The 20495-nt window shown below is 46.8% G+C and overlaps 1 protein-coding gene across 1 annotated transcript in view; it reads left to right on the forward strand.

Moving 5' to 3' along the window:
* Positions 1-20495, forward strand: part of ACTL6B (actin like 6B) — a 212195-nt gene that overhangs the window by 173492 nt on the left and 18208 nt on the right. The window contains exons 9-12 of the mRNA XM_086946186.1: positions 16139-16196; positions 17108-17222; positions 18444-18524; positions 20072-20167. Coding sequence (XP_086802312.1) covers positions 16139-16196; positions 17108-17222; positions 18444-18524; positions 20072-20167 — 350 coding nt within the window. The remainder of the gene's footprint in view (positions 1-16138; positions 16197-17107; positions 17223-18443; positions 18525-20071; positions 20168-20495) is intronic.

The following is a 20495-nucleotide window of genomic DNA, read 5'->3' on the forward strand; positions in this document are numbered from 1 at the left end:
AAATCCCAGACCTAGAATACGTCATACACGCTGAATCTCCGAGGAAGCTTATTTCTAAACTCTATAGCATGGGACACGCACACACGGCACAGCGATACACAAGGGCGCGACTGGCCTGGCAGACCGATTTAGATATGCACATAGACGACGGAATGTGGACGTATTGCTGCGCGGCCTCCAGGCGAATTTCGCTAAATGGGAGACACCGCCTGGTTCACTTTAAATTTCTACAACGGGTGTACTACACGCCGGAAAGGCTACACCAATATCGCCTCCGCGACTCGCCCCGCTGCGAGAGATGTCGTGCTCCGGTGGCGGACTTTATACACGTTGCCTGGCTGTGCCCGGGTGTTCAGAGATTCTGGACCGAAATATTTGCAGAACTGAGCAGAATAGCAGACCTGGATTTGGACGTAGATCCCGCCCTCGCCCTCCTGGGCTACGCGAGGAATGTCCCGGCGCCGGTGCGCAAAATGGTCAGCATGGGCATGCTACTAGCCAAACGGGTAGTCGCGTCTTGCTGGATGCGAGGCCCGCTCCCGACTCTGAAGCGGTGGGCCAGCGACATGCTGTATTGCAACACGCAGGCGGAGGCGTATAGCGAACTCCTCCCTCCCCGAAGTCGCCCCAAGAACTTCTGGGAACTCTATCGGACCTATCTCACTTCCAGGGTGGTTGAGGATAACACAGCATCGGGGGAGGGTGAGGAACAGGGGGGCGCAGCGATCTATGACCCGCCTTGACTCCAGCAGCGGTGCCCTTCCATAGCCAGCATCACCAAACACTGTAGGCTTTCTACCTCTCCCAGCATAGCAGCCCCGCGCGAGCGCCCGCGCACTCGGTAGGCCGTGCTAACACCACACGCCATGTCGCTCCATTAGACCACGCGTAATTTTCAGGGAACACGCAGACTGGGGACCGGTTGTAGGGGGTTGGAAGTTGGGGTTGGGGGGACGAGTTGGGGGGGAGAAAAAGTAAAAATTTTTGGATATGTTAAACTTTGCACAGTGCACGTTACGTTGTTGATGGTATCATCATCCAGGAGCCGAGGCCGACTGGCTAGTACACAGGACTGTTCCTCTGTTAGTACTCATTTTTTGTGATTCTCAACTGACACTCTCCTACCTCATTGACATGACGATCGGGCCTACCGCCGGCCCGTGATGGGATGTAGGCGAACGGCTCTGTATGCATTGTAATGTGCTGTTTTCTGATAAATAAATAAAAAAAAAAAAAAAAAAAAATATTGCAGGCTAGCCAAGGCCAGACCAATTGGCTTTGCTAATGCTTGTTTAATATATGTCTTATTTTCGTTTCCAAAAGCCTTCTCAGCAGTGTTGGTGAGTCCCCAATGAAGGAGCCTTGTGGTGCAGACTGGCCTCAGAACCATTTCACTACTGATAGTAAGAGACGATTTTGGGAGGCTGAACGCAGGGGTTTGATAGGGCTGTAAGGAATGAATAGTTTTGAAGGTACTCTGGGGTGGTGACATGCCTGATACTGTGCACCAGACAGCGGATTTTAAATTTGATCCATGGTTTGATTGGCAGCCAGTGGATTTTAATTTTAGTGCTGGGCTGCGGTGATCTAAACTCTTCAAGTTAAAGTTGACTGGGGCAGCAAAGCCTTGGGCTCTGTGTAATCTACTCGGGGTTTTGAAGGCAGCCCCACTAGACTCTGTACCATTAGCTGAAGTGTGAAAGGGCCACAGCTGTGATGAGGGAGATTTGGTCTTGAGTTGCAGTAGGGGGAGAATCCCACGAACATGGTAGAGGTAGAAGAACACGTTCTTAGTGACAGAATTGACCTGGAGGGAGAAGGATAGTTCACTATTGAAGATGACTCCGAGGTTTCGGATTGATTTCGAGAGGGAGGAAGGCCGCTTTAGAGAACTGGACCTGATTCTGGCCAGTGTCTGGTTTTCCTGAGCTGATTAGTAGGGTCTCGGTGCTGGTGGCATTCATGCAAAGCCAGTTCTTTGTTATCCATTTTTGCAGGTGTTGGCAGCAATTGTGAATTTCTCTTCCAATTTCTAGTTGTTTTTGAACCTTTTACGTGTATTTGAGTATTGTGATCATACATATGGTACCCGACGCTACTGCTGTTGCGGATAGCTACTGGCAAATCCACACAGATTCTGAAGAGGATCACTGAGAGGCATGACCAAGAATGCACACAGCTGGTCCTCTATGAGGTTTTAGATGTTAACGGGCTTCGTTCCACCTGATGACTGCGATTAGCCAAGAATTTCCTGAACCACTTGAGTACGTAACTTCTAATCCCAAATGTGGTCTCCAGTCAGGATAGGAAAATGCTGTGGTCGACCGTATTTAAAGATGCTGACATTTGTAGAGGATCCATGTGCAACTTTCACCCTTGTTTTTGTTTATGGCTCATCCTTCTTTTGGCATCATGCGGTTATGGTCAGGTGTGCTTCCGGTCTGCATTCGGTCTGGTTATGCCCAGCTGGGACTTAACTCTGCATCTGACCTCTTTCTGCCCACTTGTGTTTTGGATCTGTATCCTGGCAGATCGTGGCCCAGTTTGCTTTAGATCTACATCTAGTTTAGTTGTGATACGCTAGACATAACATTACACCAAACCCTAATGGTAACGCTAAACCCTATCCCTAAATATCACTGTTTAACATGCGTTCATTCTACCACTGTCAGGCGAACCCTAACACTGAACCATATACTAATCCTAATCTTATCCATAATTCTTATCCTGACCATAACAATATCCCTAACCAGAATCAAATACTTCGCCTTGCCAAAGCTACAATGAAATAAATCCATTGACCTCAGTGCTGGAAATAATTTATTGTAATGACTTGCTGAACTTTTTGAAGTAATGGCTCTCCGTCGTGGTTTTTTTCTGTGTATTGTTTTTGTCTTTTCTGGGTTGATAGTCACAGTGTAATTCTATCTCGTTGTAGTAAGATATGTGTTGAATTCTTTATAATTTGCTCTGTTGCGGTCTGTGTCTGGTTCATTGTGCTTCTGGGGCAGTCAGGTATGAAGTGGATGTGTTATGGTTTATTTCTGTTATGTTCTGAGTCTTTATTTGGTTCTGTTGTGATCTGGTTTGCTTCAGCTCTGTTTTGGGTGTGGCACGTTATCCTTTACACCTTATATGGCTGTAGATGCCTCTGATGTGTGTCCTACTCTGTCGCTGGTGGGTGTGCTTCCAACCTTTTCTTCTTTATAAGCAATGAAGTAAGTGTTTTGTTTTTGTAGAATACTGGCTACTCATGTTTCAGACCTGCATCTGTAATGGTTGGTTCTGCATACTCTTTCTTTTTATTTTTTTTAAACAGATTTTATTGTCTGAACACACAGGTTATGCAGTGCTCTGCCATCCAGAGTCTACTGCCATCATCTATAAATCAGTCATAGCTTCAGCAATTTTAAGAAAGAAAGAGATAATAGAATAAAAAGGAAAAACACAACCACACCAGCCCCCCCAAAAAGTCCCACCCCCCCCTTGTTCCACTGCTTGTTCCATTAACAACATAGTGTCCATATACAGATTTTGCCATGTCCACCAAAGCACCAACCATGGTATCACGTAGTCCAGCATATCAGAGAGTCGGGAGGATAGCCTTCTCGGGCGGCGGGTCCAGTTCCAGACCCCTATAGTCTGCCCACCTCTTCCAGATTTTATAATGCTTTCGAGGATACCCCCTGGCTGTAAATATGGGCTGTTCCAGTCCCATACAGAAGTCCATCCCATTTTTCCAGGTGGCTAGTGAAGGGGCCTGGGGCGCCCTCCACGCCTTGGTGATATCGCGTTTCGCTAATGTAAAGCCTAGTAACAGTAAGTGGCGCTTGGACCTGTTGCCTCCTACTCCAGCCATAACATGCAATAAAGCTAACTTAGGGTTCCTCTATAGCTCTCAGGCCAGAACCTCATCCAGGCACCGATGCACCCCCTCCCAGAATCTACGCAGCGCTGAACACTCCCATATCGTGTGCATCACTGTACCGACATCCAACCCGCATCGGAGGCATTCGGGGGACGCCACCATGCCCGCCCTCCACAAGCGATGTCGGGTGAAGTATGTGCGGTGTAAAGTAGCGGAACTGAATCAGTCGCAGGCGAGTGGAGATTGCGCCCCCCTGGGACTCTCTAGGGCCTCTACCCAGTCTTCCTCATCCAGGTCTCCCACGTCCTGTTCCCATGCAGTCTTAAGTCTAAGCAGGTCAGAGGTGCAATGACGTACAAGTGTCTGGTAGATACGTGATAGCTTCTTGTCAGGCAGTTCCCCCATGAAGAGCTTGGCTTCCAGAGGGCTGAACTCAGGGAGCTGCTCCAGACCCGCCAAAGAGGGTGTCAGAGCATGGCGAAACCGGGTGCGGGGCATCCCAAATTCCTCCCATAGATCTTCAAAAGATTTGAGGGTGCATCCCGACACAACGTCACCGAGGGTAGAGATGCCAATCGCATCCCATCCCCGAAAGCCCATCAATGTATCCAACTGGGGCAATCGACCGTTGTGCCACAGGGGGGTTTCCTTGGTTAGCACATTCCACCAGCCCATTCTATGCAGCGCCTGACTCCACACACTAAAGACTACCTGCGTGACCGGGGGCAGGGCTCTCCGAAGCGGCGCCGAGTACAGCAGTGTATGCAAGGACGCCGTGCCCATCAGGAACCTCTCAACAGCATAGGCCGGATCACCCCTATCGCCATACCACCAGTCATTCAGCACCAACAGGTGTGCCGCTTGATGGTATGACAGCACATCCCTGTGTATGTCGATAGAAAGCACGTCCGCAGTACCACCCGCGCATTGCCCCCCTCCCACTGGAACCCACTCAACGCCGAATGAAGTTGCTGGAACCATTCTGGGCGAGATCGCATGCGGGTGATTCTGCAGTTGGTACACCAGGCACGGGATTGCCACCATCTTAAAAATAGCAGACCTGCTGAGTATAGACAGCTGCATCCTAGTCCATACCTTCATGTCTTCGCGTGTGCGATCCCAGACCGGGTTAAGGTTGCGATCGCGAGAGACAGCCGCATCCTCAGATAAATAAACTCCTAAATATTTCACCCCGTCTGTTGTCAACTGAAGGCCCGATGCCCATTCTCCAATGCTCTGGCGACCGCCTAGCGTCCAAAGCGTGGATTTGCCTGGGTTCATATATAGGCCAGAGGTTTCACCAAAAATGGGTAGAATGCGCAGCAGCCGCGGCCCAGAGCGGTTCAGGTCAGTAAGAAAAAAGAAAACATTGTCCGCGTATAGCGCATTTTTATCAGCGAGGCCCGTCGACCACCGAAACCCTTTTAGTTGGGCGTCTATGCGCACCCACGCAGCGAGAGGCTCCAGAGCGAGCGCGAATAAATACGGGGACAGGGGACAGCGCTGCCGCGTCCCACGTTGGACTGGAAACGAGCGAGAGACCGCACCCGACGCGCACCGAGGCCGTGAGGTCCATATACAGCAATTGGACATACGTCAAAAAGCGTGGGCCAAGGTTAAGACGTCGCAATAAGGCAAACAAATATGTCCAGCTCAGGGAGTCAAAGGCCCTGTCCATGTCTGCTAGGAACAGCGCCGCCGGTTCCCCCAAACACCCCCAGGCTGATATCGCTACCTGGGCCCGCCTAATATTATGGCGAGTAGCCCGCCGTGCCATAATTCCCGCCTGGTCCGGGTGGACCAGGTCCGTGATATACGGCTTGAGCCTAGTGGCCAGGGCCTTAGCCAGGATCTTGGCTTCCGTATTCAGTAGGGAAATCGGGCCATATGACGCATGACTCTCCGGGGGTCTCCCGGGCTTAAGGAAAACCACCACCTCGGCATGTCGCCAGTCCGGCGGGAGCGCTCCGCTCTCGCATGCCTCCTCCACAACCGGTCTGAGACGCGGGCCCAGCTGCACCGAAAACCGCCGGAAAAGTCGCTAGGAAACCCGTTGGGGCCCGACGCCTTGCCCGGATTCAGCTCGCCCAATGCCTCGCCTAATTTGTCATCTGATATGGGCCGGTCCAAAAGGTCCCGCACCTCGTCCGAGACAGCTCTTGGGGGGAGATCATCTATAAAGTGCTGGACAACCTCGGCCTCCAGGCACTCCCGGGGTGCGTACAGCCCTTCATAGTACCCTGCAAAGCTCTCTGCAATCGCAGTGGGTTTGAGTATGACGTCCCCGCTGGGGTCCAGGATCTGGGGCAACGGCTGGGCGTGCAGGTAGCCTTGACACAGGCGGTGTAGCATCTTACACGATTTGTCGCCCCACTGGTAGATGCGACTACGGGTGGCCAGCCAGGCCTGCCTCGCTTCGTCCATCAGCACTGTGGCGTACTGCTGTTGCGCCAGTATTAGCTGTCGTCTGGCAGGTCCACCACCCTCCTCCCGACCTCTGCGCTCCAAAGCCTCCAGTTCCGCCTCGCGCCGCACCAGGTCCCTTCGCTTCTCACTCCGGGCCGCCGCGCACCAGGAAATATCCACGCCTCGCAACGTGGCCTTTAGGGCCTCCCAAAGGGTGGCCGGGGAGTCAACGGAGCCTACATTGGAGGTCAGGTAATGATCTATTTCTACAGTCAGGTGCGTCCTGTAGTCATCCTGCATCAAGTGCCAGGCTGACATACGCCATCGAAACGGCTCTTTGGCTGGACCTACACTAAATGTGACAGTTACCGGCAAGTGGTCAGAGAGCGCCCATGACAGAATCTCCGCCGACAACACTCTAGGGCAGCGGTCTTCAATCTGTGGGGCGCGACCCCCAGGGGGGTCGTGGAGTCCTGGGAAGGGGGTCGCAGATTCTGCAGAGTGCACTTCCTGGCATTGGGCTGAGGGTGCTCATGGCGGAGGCCTAATTCACACGAGGTGTGAAAAACATCAATGCCTCATTAACAAGTAAAGGGTCTTTTAAAGACCGGTCAAGTACTTGGGTGTGACTGTGTGTTTGTCCCTGAAGCTGTTTCAGCCGGGCTCACATACACGAGCTGGGGGAAGGGGGGGGGGGGAGTGGCTGTAGTTTAGCCCTTTAAGTTCAATGGATGTTGCGCATCTGGAGCTGTGGGTCCCATGACACGTCCCCCGCCCCCAGCAGGGAGGCACAGAGGTGCCCTCCCATGAGCGGGAAAGAAGAAGGAAGACGACGCAGAGAGATACTGATCCCCCGCTCCCCCCATGAGAGATGCACAGAAAAGGTGGGTGGATGAATGATGGGTGGATGGATGGATGAAAGGCTGAAGGATGGATGGATGTGTGAAAAGGTGGGTGGATGAATGATGAGTGGATGGATGAATGAAAGGGTGGATGGATGAATGATGGATGTATGGATGGAAGGATGAAAGGGTGGATGGATGAAGGATAGATTGGTGAAGGATAGCTGCATAGATGGAAGAATGAAAGGGTGGACGGATGAAGGATGGATGGATGAAAGGGTGGCTGTGGGTCCCATGACACGTCCCCCGCCCCCCAGCAGGGAGGCACAGAGATGCCCTCCCATGAGCGGGAAAGAAGAAGGACGACGACGCAGAGAGATACTGATCCCCCCCCCCCCATGAGAGTGGCACAGAAAAGGTGGGTGGATGAATGATGGGTGGATGGATGGATGAAAGGCTGAAGGATGGGTGGATGTGTGAAAAGCTGGCTGGATGAATGATGAGTGGATGGATGAATAAAAAGGGTGGATGGATGAAGGATGTATGTATGGATGGGAGGGTGAAAGGGTGGATGGATGTATGGATCAGAGGATGGAAGGGTGGATGGATGTATGAATGGATAAAAGGTTGCATGGATGAATGATAGATGGATGTGTGAAAAAGTGGGTGGATGAATGATGGGTGGATGAAAGGAAGGGTGGATGGGTAAAGCATGAGTGAATGGATGGATGAAAGATGGATTTGTGGATGGATGTGTGAAAAGGTGGGTGGATGAATGATGAGTGAATGGATGAATGAAAGGGTGGATGGATGAATGATGGATGTATGGATGGAAGGATGAAAGGGTGGATGGATGAAGGTTAGATTGGTGAAGGATAGATGTATGGATGGAAGAATGAAAGGGTGGACGGATGAAGGAGATGGATGGATGAAAGGGTGGATGGATGAATGATGGATGGATGGATGGATGGATGGATGTGTAAAAAGATGGGTGGATGAATGATGGGTGAATGGATGGATGAAAAGGTGGATGGATGAATGATGAATGATGTATGGATGGAAGGATGAAAGGGTGGATGGATGAAGGATAGATTGGTGAAGGATAGATGTATGGATGGAAGGATTAAAGGGTGGACGGATGAAGGATGTATGGATGGATGTGTGAAAAGGTGGGGGGATGAATGATGGGTAGATGGATGGATGAAAGGTGGGTGGATGGATGTATGGATGAAAGGGTGGATGGATGATGGATGGGAGGATGAAAGAGTGGATGGATGAAGGATTGATGTATGGATGGGAAGATGAAAGGGTGGATGGATGTATGAATGGATAAAAGGTTGCATGGATGAATGATGGATGGATGTGTGAAAAGGTGGGTGGATGAATGATGGGTGGATGGATGGAAGGAAGGGTGGATGGGTAAAGGATGGATGTATGGATGGAAGGATGAAAGGGTGGATGGATGAAGGATGGATGTATGGATGGAAGGATGAAAGGGTGGATGGATGGATGTGTGAAAGTGTGGGTGGATGAATGATGGAGGGATGTGATGAGGTCTAACAGGCGCATTTATGGTTGTCAAAAGTTGATGAAGAGGAGTACCAGTTTCTAAAAACTTTTGTCGGAAGGGGGTCCTTAAGCCTAAAAAGGTTTTACAAGGGGGTCTCGGCATCAAAAAGTTTGAAGACCTCTGCTCTAGGGGCTTGTACCCTCGGGACCAAAACGTAATCCAGTCTGGAGAAGGAATCCTGTGCTGTGGAAAAGTATGTGTAGTCCCTACGTGGCCCATGTTTGTATCTCCAAGTATCTACTCAGTCAAGGCCCGTGACTAATGCATGCAGTCTGGTGGCAGACCCCCCGCCACCCCGTCCTGAGCATCTGCCCACCCCGCCACCTATTGCAGCTCCTCTCGATCACGTCATTCCAGTCCCCCCCTATAATGGACAGAGTGTCGGGCATAGCGCCCCAAAGGCACAAGAGCCTCTCCACCAGTGACCACTGTAGCGGCGGTGGGGCGTATACACTACCAAGAGTCACTTTATCACCTATACTCTTTTGATATGTAATCAATGTAGTTTTGATCCTATAAGGTTGAGATGCCAGTTGGGTTTGTTGTATCAGTTTTGCATTAGCTTTGTGTCTAGTTTTGTGAGCCAAGACGTTCACATACTACATTACTAGAGAGATGAGTCTCAGGCTTCACTCCCCTGGGAGAGCTCCCAACCCTCCTGCTTGTAAGTAGGGGGCATGGGTCATATAACTAAGACACCATAGTAAGTCCTCTGCCCTTGTATCAGCAGTTTACAGCTGCTGTGTGTCAGTGCTCTCCCATTGCTGGGCAGGGCTAATCAGTGTGCTCGTAAAAAGGGACAGCAGTCCAGCTCCCTCGAACATCTGCATTATAGCAGGTTGGGGAAGTCTTTCCAGGGCAAGTCCCCACCCGCACATGTTAATCATGATTCACAGCTGTTTCTTACAGGCTCAGCCCTTGAGAGTTTTCACAGTCGTAACAATCCTTAGTGTCGAATTATCTCCTTGTTTACTATTGGTTTCAGCAGATGGAGTTTGAGCATGGCATTTACTTTCTTCATGTGGGTTCAAAGATGTGGAGGGCACACAGCACACACATTACCCATTTACTGGAATTGACAAATGTGATTTAAGTCAAACCAATACTATACGCAAGTTCTTTCTATGCACTCCAACTTTAACCCTTTAATTGCTGCCGTCGGCCAACGGTCGTCACGAGCGCTACCTCCCCAGTGCTGCGCACGACCGTTGGCCGACGGGCCAGCATTCGTTCTCCGAACGTTCAGCACTGGGCGCTGAACGTTCGACGCTGGGAACGGGTTAAATGCGACAAAAACCTAAACTTAAATTTAATAAGATACACTGCACCCTGGCTCTCTATTAATCAGCTGATGAGCTTCCTTGGCAGTTCAGCTTATAATCAACATCCTGCAGTCCAGTAACAGAGGTTAATGTAAAATATCTTACTGAACTGCCTAGCAGCCCATCCTGATGAAGAATCATTACAACCAACCTTGAAGCCAAAACATGCAACGGCTATACATTGATGTCCAATAGCACCATCGCTAAACATTTGGTTGAGCGAGCTATATGTTTGTAAAGTAGCTCACCAAAAAACTGCAGTCGTACTGATTGTAAGTGTTGTTACACAAAGTGTTCATGTCCCATCCTGTGCCTGTTGTGTGTTCATGCACGAAGGGATGCAACCTGCAATAATGTAATGTTGTTAACTGAATTGTTTTTAAAACCACCACAGGTCTTTACACAATTAGTTTTTGACTGTGCTATTAAAATGTCTGCATAATATCTGCTGAAGCTTTCCTCACTGGGATGCGTATTACCACTTGCCAGTTTTGTTGTTGTCAGGTATTCTTACATCAAATTACTCCGGTTGTGGTCAGATATGGTGTACATCTGTATCCGCTACAGTTGTCATCAGATATGATTTGCACGTTTCCAATTGACTTGTCATCAAATATGATTTTACACATTTCTAATTGACTTGTCGTCAGATATGATGTGCACATTTCCAATTGACTTGTCATCAGATACAATTTGCACGTTTCCAATTGACTTGTCATCAGATACGATTTGCACATGTTTCTAATGGACTTGTCGTCAGATATGATTTGCACGTTTCCAATTGACTTTGTCAGATGTGATTTGCATGTTTCCAATTGACTTGTCGAGAGATATGATTTTCACTTTTCCAATTGACTTGTCGCCAGATATGATTTGCATGTTTCCAATTGACTTGTCGAGAGATATGATTTTTATGTTTCCAATTGACTTGTCGCCAGATATGATTTGCATGTTTCCAATTGACTTGTCGAGAGATATGATTTGCACGTTTCCAATTGACTTGTCATCAGATATGATTTGCACGTTTCCAATTGACTTGTCGTCAGATATGATTTGCACGTTTCCAATTGACTTGTCATCAGATATGATTTGCACGTTTCCAATTGACTTGTCATCAGATATGATTTGCACGTTTCCAATTGACTTTTTGTCAGATATGATTTGCATGTTTCCAATTGACTTGTCAAGAGATATGATTTGCACATGTTTTCAATTGACTTGTCGTCAGATAGAAATTGCAGGTTTTCAATTGACTTGTCGAGAGATATGATTTTCATGTTTCCAATTGACTTGTCGCCAGATATGATTTGCATGTTTCTAATTAACTTGTCGCCAGATATGATTTGCATGTTTCCAATTAACTTGTCTAGAGATATGATTTGCACGTTTCCAATTGATTGACTTGTCATCAGATATGATTAGCACGTTTCCAATTGACTTGTCATCAGATATGATTTGCACATTTCCAATTGACTTGTCGAGAGATATGATTTGAACTTTTCCAATTGACTTGTCGAGAGATATGATTTGCACATGTTTCCAATCGACTTGTGCGGTATGATTTGAACGTTTCCAATTGACTTGTCATCAGATAGGATTTGCACATGATTCCAACTGACTGTCGTCAGGTGTGGGTTATACTTGCTTCCAATTTATTTGTCGTCTGCTATTTCCAATTCAGTTATCTTGAAGTATGACTTACACATGTTTCCTGATCAGTTGCAATATCAAGCATGATTTACACACGTTTCCAGTTCAGTTGTCGTCAGGCATGATTTCTACATTTTTGCAGTTCAGGAGATTTGCACTGATATCCACTGTAGTTGTGGCTAGGTACAGTAAGGGTCATCTCTATCCTCGTGGCTTGTAGAACTCTGACCACTTGGATTTTTTGCTTTGTTGTATTTATTTGCATGTGCTTCTTCCTGTGACTCAGATCCTCAGGCCGGTATACTTGTGACTGCTTAACCTTAGATTGTGGGCACTTTCAGTTGTGCTACTTACCTGGACCCTGGTCGTTGAAACCTGTGCAGTTGTGAGATGGTGAATCTTGTGCTTTCGATTTGCTTTGTGTTCATCTGTGGTTGGGGGTGGTACTTGTCTTGTTGAGGTTGTACAACATTATTTATGTATGTTTTTGTATGTGTGACTGTAATCTGTTGAGTTGCGGGAGACCAATAAGGCATGGCTTGGAACTGGATCCTGCTAAAACGTGTGTTCTTGGTCACGCTAAAGTTGTTGGAGAGCACATATATGACCTTTTGGTGCTAAAGAGTCTGACTCACCTACTGTGGTAGGAGCAAGAAAAGTTGTTTCTTTGAGAGAAGATGTTCTTTAATAGACTTATGCAAAGAGACAGAATATTCCTTAACATCGTTGACTGGACTCTGAGTAGGCGCCCATGGATGTTTCCTCTGGTGATGGAATACAAAGAATCGCGACTGGTGAAGATTCCGGAGACCATGTAGGACGGTGGTGTTGGATGTTCTCAGCAAGAGTCTGTGGCATTGGCTGTGGATGAGACCATGTAGGACGGTGGTGTTGGATGTTCTCAGCAAGGGTCTGTGGCATTGGCTGTGGATGGCTTAATCTGTGGTCTTTAGAGCTCCACAGTCATTGGTCAATTGTTAATCAGAGGATCAGGGCTAGGAACAGGCCACATGAGAGCTCTGAGAAGGTGAGGAGTCCCTCATCTTGGCTTATCTGAATCTGCGGTGTCGTGGAGAATCTGGATTTGGTTTAACCTCCAAATACGAGCAGCAGTGGTCGAGTTGTGCCTCGGTGTCAGTCACAAGTGATTTTAGTATGGTTGAGTTGTGTGGGAGGTATTGGTGTTTGGAATCTGTCCCAAATCGAATTTCTAAGTATAGTAAATGTAGGATGCATGCATTTAAAAGATTATTTACTCAATTGGTTTTGACGTGGGCATACTAATTCTATGCTAACATTGAGATTGAGCCTTAGAGGAAGAAGGCTCTGGACAGTTCTGCCATCAGAACACTATCGGCGAGGGCCCTAGGTGCGCCTCCAGGCTATATCACACCGATCTCATGTGATGTTTTATGGGTTACAGGTTCTTGTGGTGCCAAGTTTGTGTTGAAAGCACAAGTGCACTTCTTTTCAAAGTGAAAACACTTCATTAGAGGGTATACTACCAGAATAATACTTATCGTGCTGCCAAAATATCGTAGCCAACATTCTCTCTGACACAGTATTGTGAAGGTAGATGTCCTTACCTTGCATCTAAATGCCTTGAGAAAGACGATATTTTGGTTGAAATATTTTTGTAGCATGATATTTTCATAGAATGTGTTGGCCATTGATACGTATGCTTAGCATACCTCTGCCATCTAGTGTTGCGCTCGGACGTTTGTAATTTGTTTTTTTTCAAAGAAGTCGTTCGAGTCAGGAGATTTTGTGATTCCTCCGATAGACTGTATTGCAAATGTTCAATGGATCTTTTGTTAGATTGTTTTTTTCTGCTATCGGGTTCAGATGTCGACCTAGGACCTCCGCTATCGAAGCTTTGATTCCTGCCAAACGGCCTTCTCAGATCCCTGATTCATAATGTTTCGACTGAGTATTCAACAACTATCCACTGGTTGCCTTCACATATTTTCGATACACCAATCCGGGCTCGGGTCGGTTCTACTTCGGCTTCCATTTTCACCACCATCTACTTCCACTCCACGACTTTGAGTGATCGAAAAAACGCACTTCAGTTTCTGCTCAAGTGCCATACCAAGTACCCCAGGCAGGATCAACACTGTCTGTAACCTCTGCCTATCTCCTGAACTCGACGAGGTGTCGTTTGAGGCTTCCCTGGCTTTCTGGACTAAAAAGGCTCTTCGGCAAAAGAGGGAACTTCCCTAGGCCATTCCACCATGCACCATGCAAGCACTCCAAGTAGAAAATAAGCCAGATATCTGCGGGGGAACAAAGCGATACCAAAGGGGATGATGGACGGAGCGTTTGAGCAAATCAAACACTTACCCCAGTCAACTGATCTGGGTTTAATCCATCATTATTCTTTAGCTCAGTCCACCACCCCAGTTCAGACATAGCCATATGCAAATCAGTCTGACCCTGTGCCTCATGGGAACAGTCCAGCCCGAACTGCCAAGCCATGTCTTCCCTGGACCGGAAACAACCATCATGGGACCAGTTTCTGGCTATTCAGCCGTCATCAGCCAGGCTAGCTTGAATCCAGTGGCAAAGTGAGCAAGGGACCCATGTCTGGGCATACCCTGCCAACTGCGGGGAGCAGTCTCTAGAGCCAGAAGAGAAATTTGAGGACACTCAGATCACAAGATGTGCCTATGGACATCCCCATACTACTCGCCAGCAGCAGGGAAGGCTCTGATTCAGACCACAACCCGTCAACGGTAAACAGCCGCTACAACGCAACTTTTACAATGCACTACCATTACAACGCAACTTTTACAATGCAGGATCCATTACAACGCATGCCTTTACAACGCATGACATTACATAGCAGATGCTATTACAACGCATGCCATTACAACGTAAGAATAGGTAAGTATATCATTTTATTTTATCTTTTATTTAATTCATAACATTATTTAATTAATTTAATTAATATTAAAAATAAATTAAATATATGGGGTGTTTGGGTATTTTTAGGGTTCAGGGCTAGGTTTGGGTTATGGGGTACAGGGGTATTTTTAGGGTTCAGGGCTAGGTTTGGGTTATGGGGTACAGGGATATTTTAAGGGTTTAGTTTTAAAAATAGTACTTTATATAAATTAAAGAAAATAATTTAAGTAATTTTAATATTAATTAAAAAAAGTTTACTAAAAATTAATTATTAATAAAATATAAGTAAATATTTATGAATTACATTAAAAAAAAATAATATACTTACCTATACTTACGTTGTAATGGCTTGCGTTGTAATAGCATCTGCTATGTAATGTCATGCGCTGTAAAGGCATGCGTTGTAATGGATCCTGCGTTGTAACGTCATACATCCCCCGTCAACATTCATAAGGCTTTTGAGAACGCAGCTACATGGAATAACCCCCATACATTCACTAAACACTATTGTATGGACGTCTTATCTAATCAACTAGCTAGAGTGGGTCAAGCTGAATCACAAACACTATTTCGAACATCTACGTCAACCACTAGCTAGTCACCGCTTTTGGGGAGCACTGCTTTACATTCCATGCTAAGCATATGTATCTATGGACAACACATGCTCCGAATGGAATATGTTACTTACCCTGTAAACATCTGTTTGTAGCGTGTAGTGCTGTATGTTGATATGCAGCCACCCTCCTTCACGGAAACTACAGGCTGGCGTAAACACCTCTTTACTAAAACACGCAACCTTATCTTCACTTTACTCACATACTCATCCTTTCTATCACTATACTGCTCCTGTCCTAGCTCACCCGATGACCCCAAAAATAATCTAACAAAGGAGCCGATGAGCATATGCAATACAGACCATAGGAGGAGTCACTATACCTCGTGACTCGAAAGACTTCTTTGAAGAAAAACAAGTTGCAAGAGTCCAAGCCAAACACAAGATGGCAGGAGTATGCTAAGCATATGAATCTACAGCACTACACGCTCTGAATAGATGAATACAAGGTAAGTAACATGTTCCTTTTCTATACGGTATTCTAACATAGAACCCATCAGAGTGTCCCTTGATCTGGTTTCTGTGTATCCCATACAAATAAATTATCATCAAATCTGCAAATAGTTCAGAAACATAACATTGCCTCTTTACGTGTGCCGCCGCTTGCACAATAATGGTGGACCTCTTCCAAAGAATAGCCTTTGAGTTGAAAAGAGACTCAGCATTTCAGATGGAGCTGGATTTTCAAGGCATTCAGGCTGTGACAGAAGGAGAAATTATAAGACGGATAAGCATCAGGCAAAGTTGTTTTGATGTCATCCTTCGGCCTATGAGTTAGTTATGTACACCATGATCTACTCCTGCCAACAGCAGGTCTTGTAGGCCGGGAGCACGTAACCGACAGAGTCACTATGTTGTGTTTTACAGTTTTGCAAAACTTGTGTTAAAATCATTTGGAGGGTGGCATGGAAGGGATCTTGCTTCAGCTGAATTAACCCATTGGGTTCTCCCTTTAGGAAGTCATCCAGGATTTCCAGGCCTCCGTGTTGCAGGTGTCGGATTCCCCATACGATGAGCAGTGAGTACCTCTTTCATCGATAAACACGTCTTTTTCTGACCAGATTCTCCTGCCCTTGCTGTGAAGTGAGAACGTCTCTGTTGGAGAAGAAGGCTGTAATTGTTCATAGATTTCACATCTTATCTCCTGGCTTTGAGACTGATGTCTGTATTGCTTTTACTTCCATAACTCTCACACCTTGGCTGTGTGCAGAAGCTGTCTTTAATTTTGTTAATCGTTAGGCGTCGAGTCTCAGTCATTCAAGGACAGTCTAATTTTTTAAAGAAAAATTAAGGCCTGATTGCTGTTCATTGGGGTTTAGTTTTGCACATGGGCAGCAGTCTCAGGAACTGGAACACAGTTGTTCACTCTCTTAGCACAAGTTTGATCATTAAAAGGCCCTGGAAGATACTTTTGCTATAAGACGTCCTTCATGACTTCACAGCTACCATTTCATTGGTTTACCATGGGTCTCACTCTGTGACAGCATTACTGGATGGAAGGCAGCTGGTACATTGGAGGACCTTCCTAATACTTACACGAAGCTTCCCATCCCCCGCTACACGGCGGAGGAGGGCACTGGACATCGAATGCTGTCTTATGTAAAGCGCTTTGATAACCTAATGGGTTCAAGATCCTGAAATGTGCAACGTAACTGATTCTATGTAAACTGCTGTGATAACATGTAACGGAACTGGTGCTATGTAAAGCGCTCTGATAACCTAATCGGTTCAAGTTCGCGCTATAGAAAACTCTAAAAATAAATAAAATAAATAAATTGCGGACGCTCATAGTAGCATAGTGTTTCATGTCCAGCGCCGTCTAAGTCTTGTAGGAAGATACATTGGGATTGGTGTGAAGTCTGTGGAGCTCCCCATTGTAATAATGACCAAATAATCAGATGTTGTTGTCTCCTCTCTGCTGTGGGGCAGGGTGGCAGCGCAGATGCCCACCGTCCACTATGAGATGCCGAATGGTTACAACACGGACTATGGGGCAGAGCGGCTGCGGATCCCTGAGGGCTTGTTTGATCCATCCAACGTCAAGGTAAGGCCTATAGCGGCACATGGACCACACATGCTAAACCTTAGAGGTGGGTGAAGTAGGGGATAGAGGAGTTGAGGGGCAGCAATTATGTCAAAAAGAATGGAGATAGCAAAAATAGACATGCTGTGACATCGATGTGTTTGCGCTCCGTGGTGGAAATGAGGCGTGGGGTTCATGAAAGAGAGTGGGACAGGTCTCAGAAAAGTGGCTTTCATCATAACAACTTAAATGCTCAGAAGTTGAAAAGAGCCGGCTTGCCAAACCATTTCTGAGGACGCACCTCTGTATTAGGAGTTTCCAATCTGTGCTATACATACTGAATGTTTTATGCAAGGCACTGGGGACTGGGGTTTACTGTACATCTTGACTTTAATAAGCGAGCCAGTATGAGAGGTGTGTGCTGTACATGCCACCGACTGTTAAAAGCAATGCACGTCTAGCAGTGTGTGCTGTCGAGGCCACTGTCTGTTACAAGCAACCACAGATTTACAGATGTGTGTTGTACAAGCCACCCAGCTGTTGTAAACAAACACAGATTTAGTCGGTATGCTGTGCTAGCACTAACCACCAAAAGCAACTTGTTAACAGCGCGTGCTGAACATTTTATTGACTTACAGGCAAGCACAGATTTAGCAGCGTGTGATGTATAAGCCACAAACTGTTGCAAACAACCACGGATCTTGAGGTGTGTGTTCTGAAAGCCACCAACTGATACAAACAGTCGCAGATTAAGCGGCGTGGGCTGTACAAGCTATTCACTGCTACAGGCAAGCACAGATTTAGCGCATGTGCTAAAGAGGTCATCGACTGTTACAAGCCATTTATTTTATTTTATTTATTTTATTATTGGAGTTTTATATAGCGCTTACATGACCCGAGGGGTATCAGAGCGCTTTACAGCCTCGTCATACATGTATAGAAACAAGCCATTGATGGTTACAGGCAAGCAGAGATTTAGTAGTGTTTCCTGCACAAACCACTGGCTGATACAAGGAACTGTGGATTTGGTAGTGTGTGCTGAAGAAGCCACCGACTGTTACATAGAACTTCAGATTTGATGACGTGTGCTGTGTGAGCTGTGGGTTAGTGTTAGAAACTTCACTGTGAGCAGCGCGTGTGACTGATTGTGCACAACACCAGCTTATGGTTGTCATGACGCGCACTGGGTGTAGTGACTGTCAGTATTCACTGCTGCTGTCCTGTGCCATTGATGTCTTTCAGGGGCTCTCGGGGAACACCATGTTGGGAGTCGGTCATGTGGTGACTACCAGTATCGGCATGTGTGACATCGACATCCGGCCGGTAAGTTTGTGATGTGCATCCATGGAGTGTCCACATCTGTCATGACAGTATCACCTGTAATATCTAACCCTGCATGGTGCACGTCTGTAAGATCAGATATAATAGGTACCTCAGACTGGTAACTCCTGTGCATCTTGGGCAGAAAAGAATAGTGAAATCAACAGATCATTTCGCTACTCAGGAAACATAAATAATAACTCCCACTTGTGCACACTTCCACACGGACACCCCTCGTGAAAAAAAACAATCAAAAGTGTAATTCTCACCAATAAAATTGAGAGGCTCGCTGGCCACTTAAACCTTTATTCTCCCCCAATCGCGTTCCATGCTGAACGGCTTCAGGGTGAAGGGCGGTATGGTGCGAAATAGTGGCGGCCATCTTAGAGTGTAGTGACACACATCTCAATCTACCCATTTTCGATGCCTTTTTCTAAAAGATCTCACAACCGTCAGTATTTAGCAAAAAGATGAATTCTACACAATAAAGAACTTAATATCAGAGTGGAGTGTTTATTAATAGATTTATAAAAAAAAAATTTTAAAAGGAGGATTATACTAAAAACCACTATTCTTTTCTTTCCTTTCCTCTTCCTTTCACGAGTGAGAGAGAGTTACCAATGATGATAAGTGGGTAAAACTGGTAATCATCAGCCAGTAACCCCTTGTGGCGGTTCTTCCGTGAGGTGCTCTCTCTCTCTCCTCACATTTTTTCACCTTTTATAAGTTACTCAGAAAGTTTCATATTGAGGTTCTGAGTAATGCAGTAATTTCATATGCAATATTTCCATGCAGAATTGCCTTTTTCTGGGACATGTTGATCAGAACAAACCTATACAATCTATCTTTGCAGATGGATCTGTAACATGACTTTTTCTGTGAACATTGGTGCAGTAACACCAATTTCACCAGCAGCTCCCCAAACTGTAGAGATTACTCAAAATTCCCCAAAAAAACCAAATGTAAGCATGGTCAAGGCTGTGATTGGATCTCACCCCAGGGGTACAGTGACGATATAAACTGTATCCCACCGGAGAGTAGCCCACAGTCAGACCAGGAAGATCACTCCTTGCAGGTGAAAGGAGTCTTCAGTGCATTTCAGTCAGAGTCTAGGGAACTCTCACCTGGCACCTTGTAGCAGCCACCGAGGTGGTCTCTGGGGTCAGAGGGCACTAGGTCAAAACAAACTGGGATGGACTTTAAAGGGAGAACAGGCAGGCACAACTCCCCTGTCCCCCTGGACTGTAGTCCAGACAGAGTCTGCTTTGGAGCACTAGAGGACGCTTGGACCGTTCAAACTTCTGTTTATTTTAAGTTTTCCTTTTAAAGGGGTTAGGATACCAGACTTTGATTCTTTACCATTGTCTTTTTTTGCCAGTTTCTTGCCATGCTGCTCACATACTGGGCGGTGGTAACCTTACCTTTAGAGGCAGCACAGGAATTTCCAGGAGTTGGGTTTTTTTTGAGGGGGGGGGGGGGGGGGGGGTTGGGTAAGGCAGGGACAGACATTTTCAGGAATCAGCAGCCGGTTTGTTTTCTGTCCTCGCCAGGGCCTCTATGGCAGTGTGATTGTGACCGGGGGCAACACCTTGCTGCAGGGGTTCACCGACCGACTAAACCGGGAACTGGCACAGAAGACACCTCCGGTAAGAGAGGGCAAGTGTTGGTGGAAACCTGGGCCAGGTGAAAGGGCGATGGCTGGACGTGTGCGACACCGGGCATCTAGAATGCGAATGAGAGAGGGATGTTGACCGATCTGTGTCCATGCATCCATCTTGGGTCACCGGTGACTGAGGGATGCTGTGAGAGGGATTTGTTGGGCTCCAGAACTGGCATGACATGGGGACTGAGGGTCAGGAGTGAAGGGTACTGACAGGATAGTGTGTATCGACTCTTCAGCCTCCTTCACCTCATCACAGGAGAGGCAGTATTGAAGTGACTAGGGAGATGTGTGATGTTGGTGGTGTGCATGGT

Source organism: Lissotriton vulgaris, chromosome 12 (assembly GCF_964263255.1).
Source record: "Lissotriton vulgaris chromosome 12, aLisVul1.2, whole genome shotgun sequence".
NCBI classification, from domain to species: domain Eukaryota; kingdom Metazoa; phylum Chordata; class Amphibia; order Caudata; family Salamandridae; genus Lissotriton; species Lissotriton vulgaris.